Here is a 20,855-nt window from a genome sequence, read left to right as displayed (position 1 = left end):
GCTACGTAAACTACGCTGATGCACTTTCTTTACTCGTTTTGTTGGTGTCCACGAGCCAAAATATGACAGATGTTTATATTTACATTTATCGTCTCTTAATTACATAAATGTACTTAAACAAGATTTACCATCCCCTCACCATTGCAGCCAACAAAGAAATCATGAATGGGATGTACAGGTGAGCCTTTTTAACTGGGCTCACCAATTCTGACGGCAGCCATCAGAATATGTGACCCCACTGAATCTCCAGGTAACAATAGTAGCCTACACCGTGACCCCACAATAACAGAAAACAATGAAAAAATAACCCTAACCTTTTATTAGTCTATATTTAAACATTTTATCCAAATGTTTAGAATAACCATTCGTAATGACAGCATCTTGCTTACGATGAAGCTTGCTATTTCCGTATAAAATGATGTAAAGAAACATTCTTGTTTAATTACATTTATGTAATTAAGAGAAGATAAAATGTAAATGATCTGTCATCTTTTGGCTGGCGGACACCAACAAAACGAGTAAAGAAATGCATCAGCGTAGCATTCGTAAAGCGTTGGTGCCTGTAAAAAAAAAAAAAAAAAAAAAAAGACTCGAAAGGACTTGAAATTCCAAGTTTCAGACTTGGGACTTGACTTGACGGTTGCTTGTCTTGACTCGAGACTTGACTTGAGTTGACTGTCTTTGCTTGAGACTTGACTCGGGACTTGAGGATAAAGACTTGGACTTACTTGAGACTTGCAAAACACTGACTTGGTCCCACCTCTGCGCAGCACAGACTAGACCTGTGTACCCAACACTCTCACCTGTATAACACATCACACAGCACAGACCTGTGTACCCTACACTCTCACATGTATAACACATCACACAGCCCAGACCTGTGTACCCTACACTCTCACATGTATAACCCATCACACAGCCCAGACCTGTGTACCCAACACTCTCACATGTATAACACATCACACAGCACAGACCTGTGTACCCTATACTCTCACATGTATAACACATCACACAGCCCAGACCTGTGTACCCTACACTCTCACATGTATAACCCATCACACAGCCCAGACCTGTGTACCCAACACTCTCACATGTATAACCCATCACACAGCCCAGACCCCTCTACCCAACACTCTCACATGTATGTGTTATAGCACTGTGACTATTGGTTCTGGACCTAGATTGCCAGATGGGATAAAACGGGATAAGATGAGAAAAAAAAACATGAAAGCGCATGAATGTGTAATATATGTGTGTGTGTGTTTGTGTGTGTGTGTGTTTGTGTGTTTGTGTGTTTGTGTGTGTGTGTGTGTGTGTGTGTGTGTGTGGCCAAGTGAAAAGTTCTATCCTGCAGGGATAATCCTCAGTAAGGGCTTCAGGCAGCTGCATTTCATGCAGTGGTATTCCAGCAGTCTTGCTGTGATGAAGGGGATCTATTTGTGTCCGATCAGACTTCACTAACACACCGCACATATCTAGCAACAAACATCGCCATCGCCATGGCATCGCCAGCGAGCGCGTCATACCCGCACGTTCATCATGTAAATATTTGCCGTCGCGTCATGAGTAGAAGTCTGCGTTTACGTGCGTGGCACCCCTGAGTCTCACAACACATCCGTGACATTTAAGACCGTCCCCAGTCCGGAAGGACATTTCACACGACAGAGCCGCTCAAACGCTGGGCGGTCCCGTATCGGATCGTCGTCATAGAGATAGAGCCTGAGTTCCATTTCATCTTCTATCACGTCACCTCTCATTCACACGGCTCTCCGCACACGTTTCCAGAAACTGCCTGGAACGCATCCGCAGGCTACGGCGCGTTTTTGGGTTCTCGTGGCGTGGACCGTGTTGGTGTGAGCGCTAACACACCTACTGGTGATGTGGAGTGAAGGGGGGGGGGGGGGGGGGGGGCAGTAGAGGGAAGAGGTAGTACAGGCTGGAGGAAGAATGCAGGGTTAGGGTTACTTGACCTAGGGTTGGGGTTTCAGGTAGCTGGACTAGACCTTGACCTAGGGTTAGGGTTAGGGTTTCAGGTAGCTGGACTTGACCTCACCCTCGCTGTGTGTGGTGCAGGACTACTACGTGGTGATCCTGTGTCCCACCGAGATCGACGTGCAGGTGCGAAGGGTGCTGCACATCCCACTGTGGGCCCAGAGGGTTATCTACCTGCAGGGCTCCGCCCTCAAAGACCAGGACCTCATGAGAGCCAAGTAAGATCACCAAACCACCCCCTCGGGTAGGGAACCGGGATCTGAGCTGCTCGGGGAGGTCTAGAACCCCAGAGAGCTCTTACACTTACGCAGTGCGCAGTGTGAGGTGGAGAAGCCTTCACGTTTGGTGCAGAGAGAAGCTCTCTAGAGCTGAAGTTCATCAGGAACAAGGACCTCCACTGCCAGCACTGACCTCACAGTGGTTACTGTGTCATTATTTAAGGGAATAATTTGGTAGTTCTAATGTGGCTTATAATAAATGCGATATATCCACCCCTAATGACATTCCCTGTTAATGCTAATCATAATGTAATTATGTAGGTGGCTGCCAGATCTCATTCACCGCAAGGAACAGTTTGATTGACATGGTGATTCAGCTATTCCCATAAGCCTTTGTGTAATGTATTTTTGCTCAGTTGGGTAAGAGTTGTTTACTGTGTGTGATGACTGTAGGAGTCTCTTCTATACTGCTTCAAAAGTCCATTTATAACGGTGTCAGTGCTGCACCAGAGTCTCTCTCTGTTCCCTCCGTCTCTCTGTCCCCGTCTCTCTCTCCATCACCCCTGTCTCCTCTTGTCCATTCTGGATCCCCCCCCCCTCTTTTTTGTCTGGCTGGGCACTTCCTGCATCTTTCTCAACTCTCTCGTCTGATTGGCTGCAGAATGGATGATGCGGAAGCCTGCTTTATCCTGAGTAACCGGTTTGAAGTGGACCGCCTCGCTGCTGTAAGTTCCCCAGAGTTCCTTACAGCTCCCCCCCCCCCACCCCAAACTAATCCCCACCCTTCATGGTTTTGTCAGGGACAGAGGACAGAGGAGACAGCTGTGCTGGGGACCCCCGGGTCTCTTTCTTCTCTTATTTCCTTTGTGACTCTGTCTCTCACTCTCTCTCATTCTCAGCTCAGTTGAGCAACTCTTTACTGGCGTGAATGTGACGAATTACAAGTTATTAATTAGGGAAACGGCGAAACAAACATTGCGCCTCTCTTTCCAATTCTCTCTCCCTCCCTCTAATTCTCACTTTAATTCTGTCTCTCCTTTTTATTTTCCTTTGTTGGTCTATGGCTATTAACAGGAATGTTATAAATCACACAAGTGCAGAAATAATTTCATAAACAAGTACATGGTGCAAACACATAATTACAGGAGCAACCTCTCCCCCCCCCCCCTCTCTCTCTCTCTCTCTCTCTCTCTCTCTCTCTCTCTCTCCCTCCAGGATCATCAGACTATTCTTCGGGCCTGGGCAGTGAAGGACTTTGCACCAAACTGTCCCCTATATGTCCAGATCCTCAAACCTGAGAATAAGTTTCATGTCAAGTTTGCAGGTCAGAGCTCACATCCTATCATCCTATTATCCTTGTGAAGTCGGCAGTCAGGTGTAAGAAAGGAAGAATGGTGTGTGTGTGTGTGTGTGTGTGTGTGTGTGTGTGTGTGTGTGTGTGTGAAGGCAGGTGCAGTTATCACACTGTCATTGAGAGTTAGGGACTTCACTAAATCCTGGAAGAGTTGCAGTGTGTGTACATTCTCAGTGGTTAACTCTGTGTTTGGAATGGACAGATGATGTGTGCAGGCTCACACACACACACACACACACACACACACACACACACACACACACACACACACACACACACACACACACACTGACAGCCCCTCATGCCACCAGAACAGCCAATCAAGCGAGCACTCCTCACTCTTTCCCATGTTGCCTGTCTCTCACTCTCTTTCCCATGTTTGTGTTAATGTATTGGTGATCATCACACTCATACACACACATCCATGACACCAACAGCCTCCCTTCATGCAAATGCACCCCGGTTGGGAAACAGAAGGAAGTGCTTACAGCCACAACCACATCACTTCCTGTGCCTTAAACCTACCCCGACTGGGTCGTGCCACGTCTTCCACAAAGCTGTTTTAGGCCCACTAATCTCTGAGTGAATGTGGACACGTGTGTGCAGTGCTGCTTTAAAGTTTATGAACTCCTTGAGTAGTTTAGATTTTTCTGTTTTCATGTTTTACCATGATTCTCTAATTTTATCATCTCCAGTATTTATATGTGAAATGTCAGGTTTATGTTCATCGTTTCCGTTTAACTGTTTTTATGCAAATGTGTGAGTTGTAAGCAGACTATATGAAACATGGAATCGGAGCATGTGCAAAAGTAATAAACCACAGCCACATTGGTAAAGGTGAAACACATGTGAGTGCTCAGGTAATCAATTAAACAGACCAATCAAATGACACATCCTTGAGAAAAGATTTTAGCCAAACTGATTAAAAGGGAGAGGAAACCAACCAAACCCACTGTCATGCCAAGACGTGAAGCTCACAGGTCAGCGATGCTGAGAGGAAAGGAGATATCTGAGGACATCAGGAAGATGGTGGTGACAGTCCATCAGTCTGAGGAGAGATATAAGCCCACCTCAAAAAGATACCAGCTCCATTTAGGGCACTCAGCATCACCGCAACTCTGCCCAGAAGTGGACAGACATCAAAACTTACATCACCTTCACAGAGTTACACACCTCTCTGGCAGTATATAAGATAAATGTATGTGTCTACAATCAGGCAAAAATCAATAGACATGGAACCCATGGGAGAGTTGCTATGACTCGGCCCAGTCAAAGTCCAGATCTCAATCCCATAGAAATGCTGTGTCAGATGTTCCTCAAACATCTCTCAACTGGTGGAGATCTGCAAGGGGGAGTGGGCAAACATCCCAAAAAGCAGATGTGAGACACTCTTAGAAGACATTAGGTTGAAGTTATGGCTGTGGAAGGAGGTGCCACAAGCTACTAACTAAAAGACTTCACACATTTTTACACTTAGCAGATTTTGGAGAAAGAAATTACTTTTTTTGTTGAATAAATAATGAAAAATGTCTTTTCTGTGGGCCTTATTTGGAAGGTCTGCTTTACAAATAGAGATTTGGATGTTTATTACATTTTGGTTTCAAGCAGCAATCCGCTGTATGTGTGTGTGTGTGTGTGTGTGTGTGAGTCAGTAATTAAGTGTGTGTTCATGCTTGCATGATTATCGGGACATACCATGAAGGGGAATTTTACAGTATTAATAGAGACGTATTACAGTCATGTCACACTATTCTGACGAGCCGCTGATGCCGGATGAGTGTGTTTCTTTCCGTGTGTGAGGATGCGTGGGTGTATGCGTGTGTGTTGGAACCCTCGATACTCTCACATCACACCCTTCCTACTGGCCCTGCCCACACACCGACCAGCGTGCCCTGCAGAGGAGAGGGTCCCATCCCGGGTTGAAGATGAGAACAGGAGCAGAGGTCTTTTTGGAAGCACTTGGAGTGCTGAGTGAACTCACCTGAACTCCCTAACAGCCTAACTGCCATCAGGAGGGAAAAGAAATTCCTCTGAACTCCGTTTGAAATAAACCCAGCAGGTGTGTTTGAGAAGCAGTATACAGTTGTGATCAAATTTATTCAACCCCCAATGCTGCGAAGGGTTTTATGGAATTCAGTGCACATTTGTAATTGTGTTCATAATGAAATCTTACAAGGACTTGTTAAATAACTAAATGCAACTAAGATAGCATCAATTTTTTTTGTCATAAAGTATTAAACGGCCTTTTTGTGATTTCTTCATTGACACAATTATTCAACCCCTTTACGACTACCACTCCTAAGAACAGAGGTTCATTCCAGTGTTTTCCATCAGGTATTGAAAACATCTGTGGATGTCAACGAGCAGCAATCAAGCATGATAAGCACCAATTAGGCAGATTTAAAAGGACTGTGATACTCAGCTCCTTCTAGACATCTACTGGTGTGTTTCCAAGCATGGTGAAGGCAAGAGAATGGTCCCAGAAGACAAGAGAAGAGGTTATTGCTCTTCACAAGAATGGCAATGGATATAAAAAGATTGCGAAGTTGTTAAATATTCCAAGAGACACTATCGGAAGCATCATTCGCAAGTTCAAGTTAAAGGGCACAGTGGAAACGTTACCTGGTCGTGGCAGAAAGAAGATCCTGACCGCGACTGCTGTGCGCTACCTGAAGCATAATGTGGAGAAAAATCCCCGCGTGACTGCTAAGGAACTGAAAAAAGACCTGTCAGATGTGGGCACTGAAGTTTCAGCTCAGACAATAAGGCGCGCACTGCATAACGAAGACCTCCATGCCAGAACGCCCAGACGCACCCCCTTGCTGACTCCAAAGAACAAGAAAAGTCGACTGCAGTATGCCAAAAGTCATGTGGACAAGCCACAAAGGTTTTGGAACAGTGTACTGTGGTCAGATGAAACTAAATTAGAACTGTTTGGGACAATGGACCAGCGCTATGTTTGGAGAAGGAAGAACCAGGCTTATGAACAAAAGAACACCTTGCCTACTGTGAAGCACGGCGGGGGGTCAATTATGCTTTGGGGCTGTTTTGCTTCTAATGGTACAGGAAAGCTTCAACGTGTGCAGGGTACCATGAATTCCCTTCAGTACCAGGAGATCTTGGAGGAAAATGTGATGGAGTCAGTCACAAACCTGCGGCTTGGGAGACGTTGGACCTTCCAACAGGACAATGATCCGAAGCACACATCCAAGTCCACTAGAGCATGGTTGAACATGAAAGGCTGGAACATTCTAGAGTGGCCATCGCAATCACCAGACTTAAATCCAATTGAGAACCTCTGGTGGGACCTAAAGAAGGCAGTTGCAGTGCGCAAGCCTAAGAATGTGACTGAACTGGAGGCTTTTGCCCATGAAGAATGGGCTAAGATACCCATAGGTCGCTGCAAGACACTTGTGTCAAGCTATGCTTCACGCTTGAAAGCTGTCATAACTGGAAAAGGATGTTGTACTAAGTACTAAAAAATAATGTCACAAGGGGGTTGAATAAAACTGATAATGATGTGAGCACAGTAAAGACATTTGTGGTTATTCCATCATAAATATTATGTTATGTTTGTCTAATTTATAAGTGCCTCTTTGATATAATTGTAAATAAGATGACTGAAATGATCAAAATCAATGTCAAACTGGCCAAAACACTTTATTTCAGTGGGGGTTGAATAAATTTGATCACAACTGTAGACCCCTCACAGCTGAGATGTAATGTACCTTCCTAAGGTTCAGAGTATTGTGTGAGGCTAGACTGCATCTTGATATTAGTACTATAATAGCTTATGAAAAAGTAGGCAGAAACCTGGTGACTGTGATATATAGATTCAGTCTAATTTGCTGCCAACAGCAAACTTGTGCCTCTGTGTGTCTCATCAATGTCAGTCTCAGCGTTTCTTTTTCTGACATTGACCATTATCAACGAATTGTCCTCACAGTGATTAGAGATCTGGCAATCAGAACACGTGGACATGCTCAATCAGAGATGAAACAAGCGCATGTAGGGAGCACAGGGGCTGTATTGAACTGGGACTCTGTCTAACCATGTGGAATTTTAACAGGACAGATTTGGCCCGACCGACACTGCAACAAGAAACGTTTCCATCCTTGGCTTGAAACCAAGGGCTTCAAACTTTCAAACTTTGCTTTGAAAAGTACTGGAGGCAGTGATGTGGACCAGCTGTAGCATTCAGCTCAGCTGCACCTCAAACTCATGTTCTCTTCAGAAATCCAGTCCATGGGTATGCACATTTACTGAATCGAAATTGGCAGTGGGACCGAAGGAAGTGGAATACGCAGTTTTACGACTGCACTTTGTAATCCTCCTAATCTGTGTTGAACAATACATGAAGCATCAGTACAACAATTTGAAATATATTTGTTGTACTTTTTTTTTTTACCCACATTTGTATTACAGAAATTTTCATTTGTTTCAATGGATTGTTCATTTTGGATTGATCATGTCACATGACTTTTCAGGAGCTGTTTGGGTCCAGGATCCAGCAGTGACTGTCATGGATTACATATTAACCACTTAGACACACTTTTCTACATGATCCAAGTGTCATTGTCACTGACTGTGTGGACAGGAACCTGTCCTGTTATATAAAATGGTTCCAAGAAATACTTTCAGAAAGCAGTGGGGACAAAATCTGCCATTTCAGATGCGTCCTCGGCATACATTACACCTGTGTCTGCCCCACGTCAAACCCTTGGCGAGAACTTCTCTTGGCAAGACCGTGACGCTGGAGTTTTGAGAATGCTGAGCGTGTATTGAGAACAGATTGGAGTTTTCTGGTCCGTTATTACTGGTGAAGGGGTGTGGTGAAGTAGAGCGTCCTTTAATGGTGGCCCAGACAGCCAATCAGTTTGGCTCTGCTCCAGGTCTGAAGTGAAGTGGTGAAGAATTCAGACACACGCCAGCTGGGATTGGTCAAATGCTCCTTTTATGTCCCGCCCACACAAGATGAACGATGAGGTTGTGGAAGTGACTCAGTTTGTCCTTTCTGTGCTGCATACGACGTGTGATTTGATGGGCTAGGTTAAAAAATCCATAAAGAACAGAGGCCGTACCTAAAATGGTTTTAAATCCATAAAGAACAGAGGCCGTACCTAAAATGGTTTTAAATCCATAAAGAACAGAGGCCGTACCTAAAATGGTTTTAAATGTGTGTATGTGTTCTGCAGCATTAAGATGGCGGACTGCTGGTATCAGATGACTAAGCCGCCCCATTCTGCTGCGGTAACACGTCCAGCACATGCAGCTCTGCACGTCCAGCTCACGTGAATCCCTGCACGCACGCGGCTTCACGTCCAAAGACGTCTCTACTTTCTTCCCTCACTGTGGGTCACAGAGACGCAGCAGTGAGGAACAGATCGGTGCGGCATTCTGCAGGCTGCGTGTGCGTGCGGGCACGTGTGTGTGTGTGCATGTGGGTGGAGGCAGCGGTCACGTGCGCGGCTCTCCTCATGGTTCTGGCGGTGGGCTGGTGTTGGGTACGCCCGTGCTCACGCGTGTCCCCACATCGCGTGTCCCCAGCACGCAGCACAGCCTCTTGCTGTTGTAATCATGGCCGCTGGTGGAGGTTTGGCAGTAATTACTGTGTGAGGGGAGGCAGCTCACACACTCCATCGGCCACTTGTGTAAGGACAGACAATAAAACATGAAACGCTGTCGTGGGCGTGGGTGGGGGTGTGTGTGTGTGTGGAGGGGGGGTGCAGTCTTGGGGGAGGGAGAGAGCTGATTCCGGGTGTTTAAACAGGAGGAGGAGGAGAGAAGAGGAGAGGAGAAGAAAGATAGGGTGTAAGGAGGAGGGAGGAGAGGGGCAGATGGGAGGAAGAGGAGGGGAAGATGATTAAAATTAAAGATGCATAGAGAAGAAGTATGAGGGACTGAGAGCAGAAATGAAACTGAGCAGTGCTAATTTGGTGTGTGTGTGTGCGTGCACGTGTGAGTGAGTGTGTGTGTGTGTGTATGTGTGTCCCTGCAGTATATCAAAGAAACAGCAGAAGAAACGATTGAAATGTTATGCCTTATTCTGTCAAATTTCACTTCAGCTCCTAATGTGGGCCTGTGTGCTCATCAGCACTAGGTGACCATCGCAGTCCTGGTCCCGCCTGACCCGTGGTGCTTCAGATAACACAGCATCAACCTGTGGCTGTTTTCCCATCCACAGTCATGGGCCTTAGTGGAGTGGTGTAATAGTCTCCTTGGTAAGGGCTTTTACAAGTGTTGATAGACCCGGAATGGGCTTGTTTCGAGCATTCACTAAAGGAATGGCTCCCAGTGAACAGACCTGGTCCAGGATGTTGGTTTTTTCATCTGAAAGGGATTTCAGGGACGATTGATGGCTCTGAGATAACAACAGTGGTTCTGTGAGTCCTCTCTCAAATATACAGAATGCAAAGGCCAGTAAAACAACAGGTTCCTTTTAATTTCGGGTTCAGTCTGTGTGTGTGTGTGTGTGTGTGTGTGTGCGTGCGTGCGTGCGTGCGTGCGTGTGTGTGTCTGTGTGTGCGTGTGTGTGTGTGTGTGTGTGTGTGCGAATTGCGGGGGACTTCTAAGTAGAGACATGTGAATAAGATCAAATCCACAAAAGGCAGACCTGTGCAGAGGCAAAGAGCTGCTGAGTCACGACTGGGAAACACACCACCTGTCATCCCAGGAATAGTCGCCCTGTTATTGTGGGTTTCTTACATACTGAGTAACCTGAATTATCAAATTTACAGCCATGTAATACCAATAGAATGAGCATGTTCCTACTTCCTCTCCTTTCCACAGACCAGTACTGCGGCATCGGTGAGCAGATCCTCATTTTGAACGTTTTACAGCCTTCCTGCAGCTCTACTGAGACGTAGATTTGGGCCAAGTCCCGTGGTTGATTCTATGACAGGAAACCCAAATCTCCCTAGAAACCCAAATGTACATCACACTGTAAAGCACCAAGAACCTCCAGAAAAGTCTCCTATACTCTGAAATAGTCTCCTGTAGTCTCCTATAATCTCCTATAATCTCCTATAGTCTCCTGTAGTCTCCTGTAGTCTCCTATAGTCTCCTATAGTCTCCTGTAGTCTCCTGTAGTCTCCTGTAGTCTCCTATAGTCTCCTATAGTCTCCTATAGTCTCCTGTAGTCTCCTATAGTCTCCTGTAGTCTCCTGTAGTCTCCTGTATTCTCCTATAGTCTCCTATAGTCTCCTGTAGTCTCCTATAGTCGTTAAAATGAACTGGAGGTAGTATGGCCAGTATGTTTGATGGTCACTGGCACAAAACCACCAGTGTTATTGTAATAGAGGAACCATCATCCTCAATAGAAATGTGAGCTTTTTAAAGTTCTTTAGAACTGAAACGGACACAGCTGTATCAGAAGAGCCGTCATGCAGACCTGTAAGAAGAACGGCTGTCACAGGTCCTCCGACCTGTTGCAGACCACTTAACAAGAACAGGACCTCAGACATGTTGCAGACCACTTAACAAGAACAGCTCCTCAGACCATTTGGTCAACATGAAACCCTGCACTAAACATGTTCTATATTTTGGTATTATAATATATTAAAAATTATGTTCTATTTTCAGCTGAAATATGTAATATCCATAACTCCCTACCCATCAGGCCCCACAGTTTGACCAAAACACTTGTTCAAGAAAGGCACACAGAAAAAACACAGAAAGGTTTTAGTGCAGAATTAATTTTCAATTCAATTTCAAAATTTACTTAATTTTAATTGGATAAAGGCCTTTTGTGCTAGAAGGTAGCTAACAAGCTAACTGATTGTTAAAAAAATGAACTAAGAGTTAAAAATAAATTTTTTTTTTTTTTGGATTTGGTACATTTTTGGATCACAAGTTAAGGTAACTTAAGTATACATGGGCGTTAGCTGTTTGAAAGGATGGCCAGGTTGTGTAATGGGGGTTGTCAGTATGTCAGTCAGCTCATGCCCCTGCTAGAACTACAAGCTCTCTTCTCGCTTCTTTTGTCTTTAAGCAATTTTATTTTACACCAGTTTTTTTTTTATGTATTAATTACAGATCACACTTAAAATAGTGTCATAGTCCAAGTATAACCCAAATGACCCAAAATCTACTAGGTACAACAGTGCAAATAAAGTTATTCAGAATTGCATATGGTTATTTATGTTGTTGATCTGATTGGTCCTGGCAATCACTGGTCCGCCAATGACATTTCGGAGGCTTGAGTGCACCAGAGACCTCCCTTCAGTGTGCCCCAGAGACCATTCTTCTGTCAGGACTGGCTTGGATGTCATTCCTCCAGTGATTCGTCTCAGCTGTTTTCTTGGCTTCTTAAAGAAGCTTGTGGAGACAAATCACTGCTGATTTGTTTTGGCTCGCCGGTACGCTTTCAGCCTTTCTCTGTTTCCTCAGTCACAACATTGCATTCCTGTGTTAAGGTGTCTTGCTACCTTACTCTCCCTCTCTCTCATGTTCTCTCCCTCTTCCCTGCCTTGTACCTTTTACTTATTCGAGTATCTATCTCCTATGCCACTTTCTGACCTATCTCAAGTTTTCCCCAAGCTATTTCTCTTCCTGTCTGTTACTCGTTTATTTTGGGAAGGGTTTTATTTTGTTGTGGCATCCGCCTGCTGCCAGTCACATCACCTGGCGTCCTTAGTTTCGTTTTCACGTGTTGAGTTTCTTCCGCGTTCTTTGAGTTACCTTTATTATTTTCTCTCCCATGCTTTTATGGTTGAGTTTTCTTTTGTCTTTTCACATGTTGAGTATTCCACATTGTTTTCTGTTGGTTTTTCTCCCAAGTGTTTACGGTCTAATTATGTTTTGCGCGTCGAGTATTCTGCGCCCCTTAAGTTTCGTTTTTACTGCTGTATGTGTGTGTTTACGTGCGTGCCATTTAGTTTCTCTGTCATGGTATCTGTTTGCCCGTGTGTGTGTTTACGTGCACACAGCCTTAGTTTACTGACGCATTATCCTGCCTGTGTTAGGCGGCACTTGGGTCTACTCCTGTTTTTTATTTTCTGACGCGGTGTGTACTGGTTTTTGTACACCCGTCGTCATACCTTCAGTGTGCCCCAGACACCATCCTTCAGTGTATTCCAGAGACGTCTCCTTTAGTGTACCCCACAGACCGTCCTTCAGTGTGCCCCAGAGACCATCCTTCAGTGTACTCCAGAGACCGTCCTTCAGTGTGCCCCAGAGACCATCCTTCAGTGTACTCCAGAGACCGTCCTTCAGTGTGCCCCAGAGACCGTCCTTCAGTGTGCCCCAGAGACAACCCTTCAGTGTGCCCCAGAGACAACCCTTCAGTGTGCCCCAGAGACAACCCTTCAGTGTGCCCCAGAGACCGTCCCTCAGTGTGCCCCAGAGACAACCCTTCAGTGTGCCCCAGAGACCGTCCTTCAGTGTGCCCCAGAGACCGTCCATCAGTGTACTCCAGAGACCACCCTTCAGTGTGCCCCAGAGAACACCCTTCAGTGTGTCCCAGAGACCGTCCTTCAGTGTGTCCCAGGGCCTGTGCTTAGAAGATCAAAGATGCTCTTTTCACACAGTGGTAGAACACAATGTGCAGTACAGTGTCAAAAATTCCTTCTAGCCCACTGGCACTGAAAACATGACTTGTGCATTCTTCACATCCTGACATTATTACATTATTAATGTACTGATGTAATGCCCTGCTCCCATGACCGCTCTATGGCAAAATCCAAAATGCAGTTTTAAATGAAAAGCTTCTCAGAAAGAAGACATGCGCAGATGGACTGGTGCCTTCTAACAGCTTTAAAGGAAAGAATGCATGTATGAATGTATGTTTTATATGTGTATGCATGTATGTTTATTATGTATGTATGTTATGTTTATGTTTATGAAGGTTTATTATGTATGTATGAACGTATGTTATGTATGTATGTACGTTATGTATGTACACTATATTGCCAAAAGTATTTGCTCACCCATCCAAATGATCAGAATCAGGCGTTTCAATCACTTCCATGGCCACAGGTGTATAAAGTTAAGCACCTAGGCATGCAGACTGTTTTTACAGACATTTGTGAAAGAATGGGTCGCTCTCAGGAGCTCAGTGAATTCCAGAGTGGAGCTGTGATAGGATGCCACCTGTGCAACAAATCCAGTCCAGTGCAATTTTCTCTCTCCTAAATATTCCACAGTCGACTGTCAGCTGTATTACAAGAAAATGGAAGAGTTTGGGAACATCAGCAACTCAGCCACAAAGTGGTAGGTCACGTAAACTGATGAAGCAGGGTCAGCAGATGCTGAAGCGCATAGTACGAAGAAGTTGCCAACTTTTCAAGAGCAGTGGAGGTCCAGAAAAGTTCTCTCTGAAGTCTCTGAAGTGACCAATCTCTCTTTTCCATCTGGTAATCCAATGGACAAGTCTGGGTTAGGCGATTGTCAGGAGAATGCTCTAACTGCATTGTGCCAAGTGTAAAGTTTGGTGGAGGGGGATTATGGTGTGGGGTTGTTTTTCAGGAGCTGGGCGTGGCCCCTTAGTTCCAGTGAAAGGAACTCTGAATGCTTCAGCATACCAAGACATTTTGGACAGTTCCATGCTAGTATGTAGCCCATGTCTGAACAGTCTAGTCATCTTGACCATGTAACCCATTTCCTCCTCACTTCCGACGTGACATTTAACGCTCCAGCTCATTGCTCAAGGAAATCTTCATAGTAAAATTGATTTGCTTGTGAAATCCAGCACCCACTATTGGTACTCAAAGCCACTTCCGCCAGTTTAAATGATGATTACACACAGGATGTAAAATATCCTTTGTCAATCCATTATAACAACACGTAGGGCCCAGGTCACTCCAGCAGGTCGCTCATACCAGCAAACACAACATCGGACTCTTCTAAGGAGTCTTCAAGAATGTCTCAAGTGTTTTGCCTCCTGCTATGACTGTTTTTCGGCCCTCCGGGTTTTTGCAGCAGTGTGCTTAATAAAAGATGTGGACAGGAATAATCTTCAGAGGCCAGAGGCCGTGTTTCTTTCTTTGCTAATGTAAGGAATCTACTCGTCCTCTTCTAATTTGAAAAAATCCTCGCCATCAGCATGCCTCGTACAACGAACATGCCTCGTTAACAACATACGTGTTGCTTTATTAATTAGAATGGCGTGAGCTGTGTGCACATGTGACTAGATATTGGTTAACCAGAAATTCAACACTGCGCAGCCAGTGCCACTAAGCTCCTCTCTACGCTCTTACGGTTTCTTTCGCTGCCTGTCTATCACATACTGGCCGCCCCGGTAACGGTGAAGGCTGTGGTTGTAGTCTGTGAGTGTTCCCGTGTGTGGGTAGAGGAATGTTTTCAAGAGCGTTCGCCCGAGAGCACGGCAGTAAGAAGCAAAAGGCACATCTTAACAATCACTTTACCTCAGCCGCCATTTATGACAGATCGCTGTCCTCTCGCGAGTGGTGTCTTTAACAATGCTCTTCGGCAAGAGCAAGATTTAAAATTAAATCAATTGATTCCTTTTAACTTTTCACATTGTTGATTCATGCTGCGTAGTAAAATATTTAAATGGTTGTAGGTTTGATGCTAGTTTTTGTTTTTCTGATGCAGATCACGTGGTGTGTGAAGAAGAGTTTAAGTATGCCATGCTAGCCCTCAACTGTGTGTGCCCAGGGACGTCCACCCTGATAACCTTACTGATCCATTCATCCAGGGGACAGTGAGTAAAACCACACACACAAAGAGTTATTATTTCTTTGTTACTGCAGCTGAATACAACTGTTACCATATCCAAAAACCTAACCATGACTTTCTCTCAGTAAGCAAGCTAAAGTAAAATGTTTCATTTTCTATTGGTTGAGTTTTGTATTTAAAAACAACATTAATTTCACCTACAGAGGTAGTGATATATGAGCACAGCCACACACACAAGCACACCCACACACACAAGCACACCCACACATACACACACACACAGAGGCAGACCGATGAAGTCTGAGTGGAGTGCTACGGTGCGTCTGTGTTTTATTTTAAGAACGGCGCCCTCAGAAGCCTTCAGGCAGCGAGGAGGAGCCTTCCAGCCCTTGAACAGGTCGGTAACCCCATGGACCACTACACCTGCACCCACGTAACCCTGCCCACCCACCCACATAGCCACGCCCACCATAGTGCGTGACCTCCTGAAGAGTGTATTTATTTCTGCTGTTTCGTTCTCTCTCCGTAATGTTTTTCGCATTTTTGCATCTTCCATTTTCCCCGCAGCAACATCGTGTTCCGTGTGCCGTCGTGGCAACATCATGTTCCGTGTGCCGTCGTGGCAACATCATGTTCCGTGTGCCGTCGTGGCAACATCATGTTCCGTGTGCCGTCGTGGCAACATCATGTTCCGTGTGCTGTCGTGGCAACATCATGTTCCGTGTGCCGTCATAGGCAGGACATGTTGCTTAAACCATGTCGGCGGCCACTAGCATAATGTGTGTTCATCTGCAGTTTCCCTCCCACATTTCACAGGGAAGGCGGAGCAAACTCTGCAGACCAATGGCAGCGCACCTACCGCCGCTGTTCGGCCAATGAGGTGCACCACATCAGGTTGGAGGAGAGCAAGTTTTTCGGGGACTACCAGGGCAAAAGTTTCACCTTTGCTTCATTCCATGCACATAAGAAGTGAGCTTTGGGACCAGAACACCCACACCTTCCTACACACACACACACACACACACACACACACACACACACTACCACCCTCTGATGTTCCCTGTGTGTGCTGCGGTAGGTATGGGGTGTGTCTCATTGGCGTGCGGAGGCTGGACACGGCCAACATCCTGCTCAACCCCGGCCCGTGTCACATCATGGGCTCTTCGGACACCTGCTTCTACATCAACATCTCCAAAGAGGAGAACTCGGCCTTCGTCAGGGGCCACAGGGACGCAGCCAGCGGCCCGGGGGGCCAATCCAGGGGCGTCCCACAGAGCATCTACCACGGGCTCACACGCCTGCCCGTCCACAGCATCATCGCCAGCATGGGTCGGTGGCTACACGCCGAGGCTCCTCTCTACCCACTTATAGCCTGCATGAGTGCACCAGTTTCTCTTCTGACTCAGGCTTACGCACGTAACACGTTGCCAACGTACTGACTGCTGAAAATGGGGAAAAACCGCTTAAGAACAGAGGAGGATTTTTACGATGATTTAAGGGTTAGAGTTGTTTTTTTGGTAACTGCTGCAGTGCTGTGATGAAGGTGGGCGCAGATAGAGACGACTGACAATAATGAAGTCGTGGAGCCGTATTATGACAGGAGCCCCGTTGGTTCAATACCGCCACCTAGTGGACGTCTTGTGATTTGCTTTCTTTTGTTCCTTTTTTTTTTTACATTCCTGTACGCAGTACACGTTTCTGGTGCAAACTGTGTTGGAATTAAAATCATCATCCTCAGAGAGGTTAACCGAGGTCTGATCATTCCAGCACCTACGTTACATTCCAGTAATGCACACAACGCAAATGTTTTGATGATGTTGTAGATGTTAAATGAGGACCTGGCGAGGTGTTTAAAGTCTGATGTTGTGGCCGTTTTAGGAAGAATTTCACAAAGGAGGTGAAATTATAAAACATCATTCCTCCTACAGGTACAGTGGCCTTAGACCTGCACGATTCCAGTGACAGTAGTCCAGAGGGATCGGGCCCAGCCAGCATGCCTCTGGGCGGGACCGGAGCTGGCCGAATAGGGGGGCATGTGGAAGGGGGCGTTGGCAACACCCTGGCCCCGCCCACCGCCAGTGACTCGGCCGAGGAGAGACGGCACAGCATCGGCCCCGTGCTGGAGCTGGTGGACGGGGTACACAGCCCCACCTTTGACCTGCTGGGGGACCAATCGGAGGACGAGTGTGGAGAGGAGGGCAAGGAGGAGGAGGAGGATGAGGAAGGTGTGGGAGGAGGCGAGCTGAAGAGCCAATGGTGGGGAGCTCAGTGCGAGTAAGTAGCCAATGAGGAAGGACTGGGTGTTGCGGTGGGTCATTAGAGACGTGTTTATGCATGTGAGTGTGTGTGTGTGTGTGTGTGTGTGTGTGTGTGTGTGTGAGTGGAGCAGGTGGGTGAAGGGCTACCCGTTGAACTCCCCGTACATCGGAAGCTCGCCCGCCCTGTGCCATCTCCTGCAGGAGAAGATGCCCTTCTGCTGTCTGCGTCTGGACAAGGTGGGAGCCGCCCTCCGCCCTCCACACCAGAGCACCACCTGAAAACCAGCCCACCCCACCGCAAATTCACCACGCCCACATGAGCAGCTGCAGCAGTGTTGCCCCGCCCCCAGGGCCCCACCCCCAGAGCCCCACCCCCAGAGCCCCGCCCCCAGGGCCCCGCCCCCAGGGCCCCGCACTCAGGGTGTCCGTTTAGTGCTTTACCTCATCAGTTAATTATAGAGGCTGATTAAACCCGGTGGCCGGTCAGATGTGAGGAACACTGTGTTAATTCTGCCCTCTGATTCACAGCAGAGGGGCTAATGTATCCCTAATGACTGCACCGTGTGGCCCTGCTGGGCTGGTGCTCAGACGCTGTACGCTCTCTCTCTCTCTCTCTCTCTCTCTCTCTCCCTCTCCCCGATGACACAGGCTTGCCATCACATGCCTTGCGAGGATGCACGTTCCTATGGCTTCAAGAACAAGCTGATCATCGTATCGGCCGAGAGCGCCGGCAACGGCCTCTACAACTTCATCGTGCCGCTGAGGGCCTATTACCGGCCCCGGAAGGAGCTGAACCCCATCGTGCTGCTGCTGGAGAGTGTGTGAGTGTGAGAAAACGGAATCCCCCCCCCCCCCCCCTTTTCCGGCTCTGTTTGGCTCTCTGCCAATTTGTTTTGCAAATTGAAAATTCCCATGGTGCACATGCTGAGCCACTGTGAGTGTGCACAGGCGAGGCGTCCCAGCGTGCCAGTGGTCGGTACCTTAACAGATCTGTGGATGTGACTCTGGTCAGAAATAGTGAGGCGGGTGGAAAAGTCACTAGAGGCAACGTGCTCAACGGTCATTTTAGTTCAACTCTGTTCTTGGCCATAGTGCATGTTAGTCTGCATCCACTCATCTGAATTGTTTTCAAAGCAAACCCAACAGCCCCCGCAAGTGTACTTAAACATGTCCAGCCAGTCAGGCAGCCCACACTCACTACCCTGTGAGTAGTTCTGGAATTTCAGATCTCGTGTGTGTGTGTGTGTGTTTGTGCATATTTTTGTTTTTTAGGCCTGAACCAGACTTTCTAGAGGCTATCTGCTGGTTCCCAATGGTTTTCTACACCGTGGGCTCAATTGACAAGTGAGAAAAGCCTCAGGCATTCTGTTCACCTGACCCGTTTTCCTTGGGCCAGAATTGTTTATGATGCTTTTCTGTTTCAAGCCTCATGTTTCTGGACCTGTATCTGCTAACTCTGCGTGTGTGTGTGTGTGTGTGCGTGCGTGCATGTGCGTGCATGTGTTTGTATATGCATGCATGTGTGTGTTTCTGTGTGTGGGTGCATGCGTGTAGTTTGGACAGTCTCCTGCGGTGCGGGGTGACGTTCGCAGACACCATGGTGGTGGTGGACAAAGAAAGCTCCATGATTGCAGAGGAAGACTATATGGCTGATGCCAAGACCATCGTCAACGTGCAGACGCTGTTCAGGTCAGTGGCCCAACCACACACTGGTACCCCAGCCACCACACACTGGTACCCAAGCCACCTCACACTGGTACCCCAGCCACCACACACTAAGCCTCCACCCAGACAGCCACCACCCGCTGGCCCTCAATGCCCATCACACACTTACACACTTGACCTCCACCCGCACAGCGCACCATGGGCCTCTGACCACACACCGCATGCTGTGCACCCCACCTCTCTCCTGACCTATTCATGTACACAGTAACTGAAGAATCTATTTGAATTTCACTGACAGTCCAAAAAACAAGGTACTGAATCTTGGTATTTTCAAGCTGCGCTGTGTTGGAGCCATATTTTTTCCACGCAGACGTGACGAGCTCAGATAACTTGACCTGCTGTCGGTGTGAGACAACATATTCATTAATAATTAGAGAAGAGAGCAGACTGTTGTTACAGCAAAGCTAATCCTTTCAAGTTGGTCGCTGTAAGAACCTGGAATCCATCCGTGGTGCACACACCCACAGTGTCCTGTAAACCGCTCTGTGGACACCGCGTAGATATCCAAGCTGCTGTCGGCTGGCATGTTGTCCACAAACCACCTCACTGTCGACTGCGGTGAGCCCGGTGGCGATGGCGTCGCGAGCCCGGTGCGCACTATTGGCGCGTCTCGCCGTTAGCCGAGTGCCGCCCTCAAACCGTCCCGCACGCCGCCCTCCCTCCCCCCACCTTCCCAACGTTCCCGCCTTCTTCTCCTCCCCGCAGGCTTTTCCCGGCGCTCAGCATCATCACGGAGCTCACTCACCCCGCCAACATGCGCTTCATGCAGTTCAGAGTGAAGGATCACTACTCCCTCGCCCTCTCCAAACTGGAGAAGGTCAGTGGTATCTCCCAGACTCCCACCGACATCCACAAAACTGACCATCAAGCCCAGTGTCCCCCCCCCCCCTGACGTTTGGGGCATCGGAGCTGGGTTCTAACCGGGCCTGTCCTGCCGTGTGCTCTTGTTGCTGTAGAAAGAGCGGGAGAGAGGATCCAACCTGGTCTTCATGTTCCGACTGCCCTTTGCAGCCGGGAAGGTGTTTAGTGTCAGCATGCTGGACACTCTGCTGTATCAGGTACCGGTCGAGTTGGTCAATCGAAACGCCGCTATTTTTTTTCGCTCTGCCGACACGCTGCAAATGTGTGATGGTGAGCTGTTGATGGAAAGTGATACATGCTGGCGAGTGTGGTGTAAACAAAGTGCTCTCTGTTTGTTTGTTTGTTTGTTTGTGCACACTAGTCCTTTGTGAAAGACTACATGATCTCCATCACCAGGCTTCTGCTGGGACTGGACTCTATGCCTGGTTCTGGCTTTCTCTGTGCTGTGAGTAAAACCCAGATTTTATCTGCTGGATGAAGTACCAGGATTGCGATGATGATGATGATAGCGGTGGTTTTGATGAAGATGATTTTAGCGATGACGATTGTACGCACTCTTAGATGAAGATCACAGAGGAGGACTTGTGGATCCGCACTTATGGACGGCTATACCAGAAGCTGTGCTCCTCCACGGGCGACATCCCCATCGGAATCTACCGCACAGAGCCTCACAAACTCCCAGTGTCTGAGGTACACATCAAACTGTAGGACCCCCCCATTTCACAAACCCCCTGTGTCTGAGGTACACATCAAACTGTAGGACCCCCCCATTTCACAAACCCCCTGTGTCTGAGGTACACATCAAACTGT

The 20,855-nt window shown here is 47.3% G+C and overlaps 1 protein-coding gene across 1 annotated transcript in view; it reads left to right on the top strand.

Moving 5' to 3' along the window:
• Positions 1–20,855, top strand: part of kcnt2b (potassium sodium-activated channel subfamily T member 2b) — a 31,275-nt gene that overhangs the window by 5,591 nt on the left and 4,829 nt on the right. Inside the window, exons 3-18 of the mRNA XM_077007912.1 lie at positions 2,074–2,210; positions 2,872–2,935; positions 3,426–3,534; positions 15,118–15,226; positions 15,542–15,598; positions 16,018–16,170; positions 16,280–16,530; positions 17,130–17,475; positions 17,591–17,696; positions 18,108–18,280; positions 18,732–18,803; positions 19,014–19,148; positions 19,890–20,001; positions 20,141–20,242; positions 20,407–20,490; positions 20,607–20,735. Coding sequence (XP_076864027.1) covers positions 2,074–2,210; positions 2,872–2,935; positions 3,426–3,534; positions 15,118–15,226; positions 15,542–15,598; positions 16,018–16,170; positions 16,280–16,530; positions 17,130–17,475; positions 17,591–17,696; positions 18,108–18,280; positions 18,732–18,803; positions 19,014–19,148; positions 19,890–20,001; positions 20,141–20,242; positions 20,407–20,490; positions 20,607–20,735 — 2,139 coding nt within the window. The remainder of the gene's footprint in view (positions 1–2,073; positions 2,211–2,871; positions 2,936–3,425; positions 3,535–15,117; positions 15,227–15,541; positions 15,599–16,017; positions 16,171–16,279; positions 16,531–17,129; positions 17,476–17,590; positions 17,697–18,107; positions 18,281–18,731; positions 18,804–19,013; positions 19,149–19,889; positions 20,002–20,140; positions 20,243–20,406; positions 20,491–20,606; positions 20,736–20,855) is intronic.

This window comes from Brachyhypopomus gauderio, chromosome 6 (genome assembly GCF_052324685.1).
Source record: "Brachyhypopomus gauderio isolate BG-103 chromosome 6, BGAUD_0.2, whole genome shotgun sequence".
Taxonomy (NCBI): Eukaryota; Metazoa; Chordata; class Actinopteri; order Gymnotiformes; family Hypopomidae; genus Brachyhypopomus; species Brachyhypopomus gauderio.
Note: the sequence above shows the minus strand (reverse complement) of the source record. Positions and strands in the feature narration are given on the sequence as shown.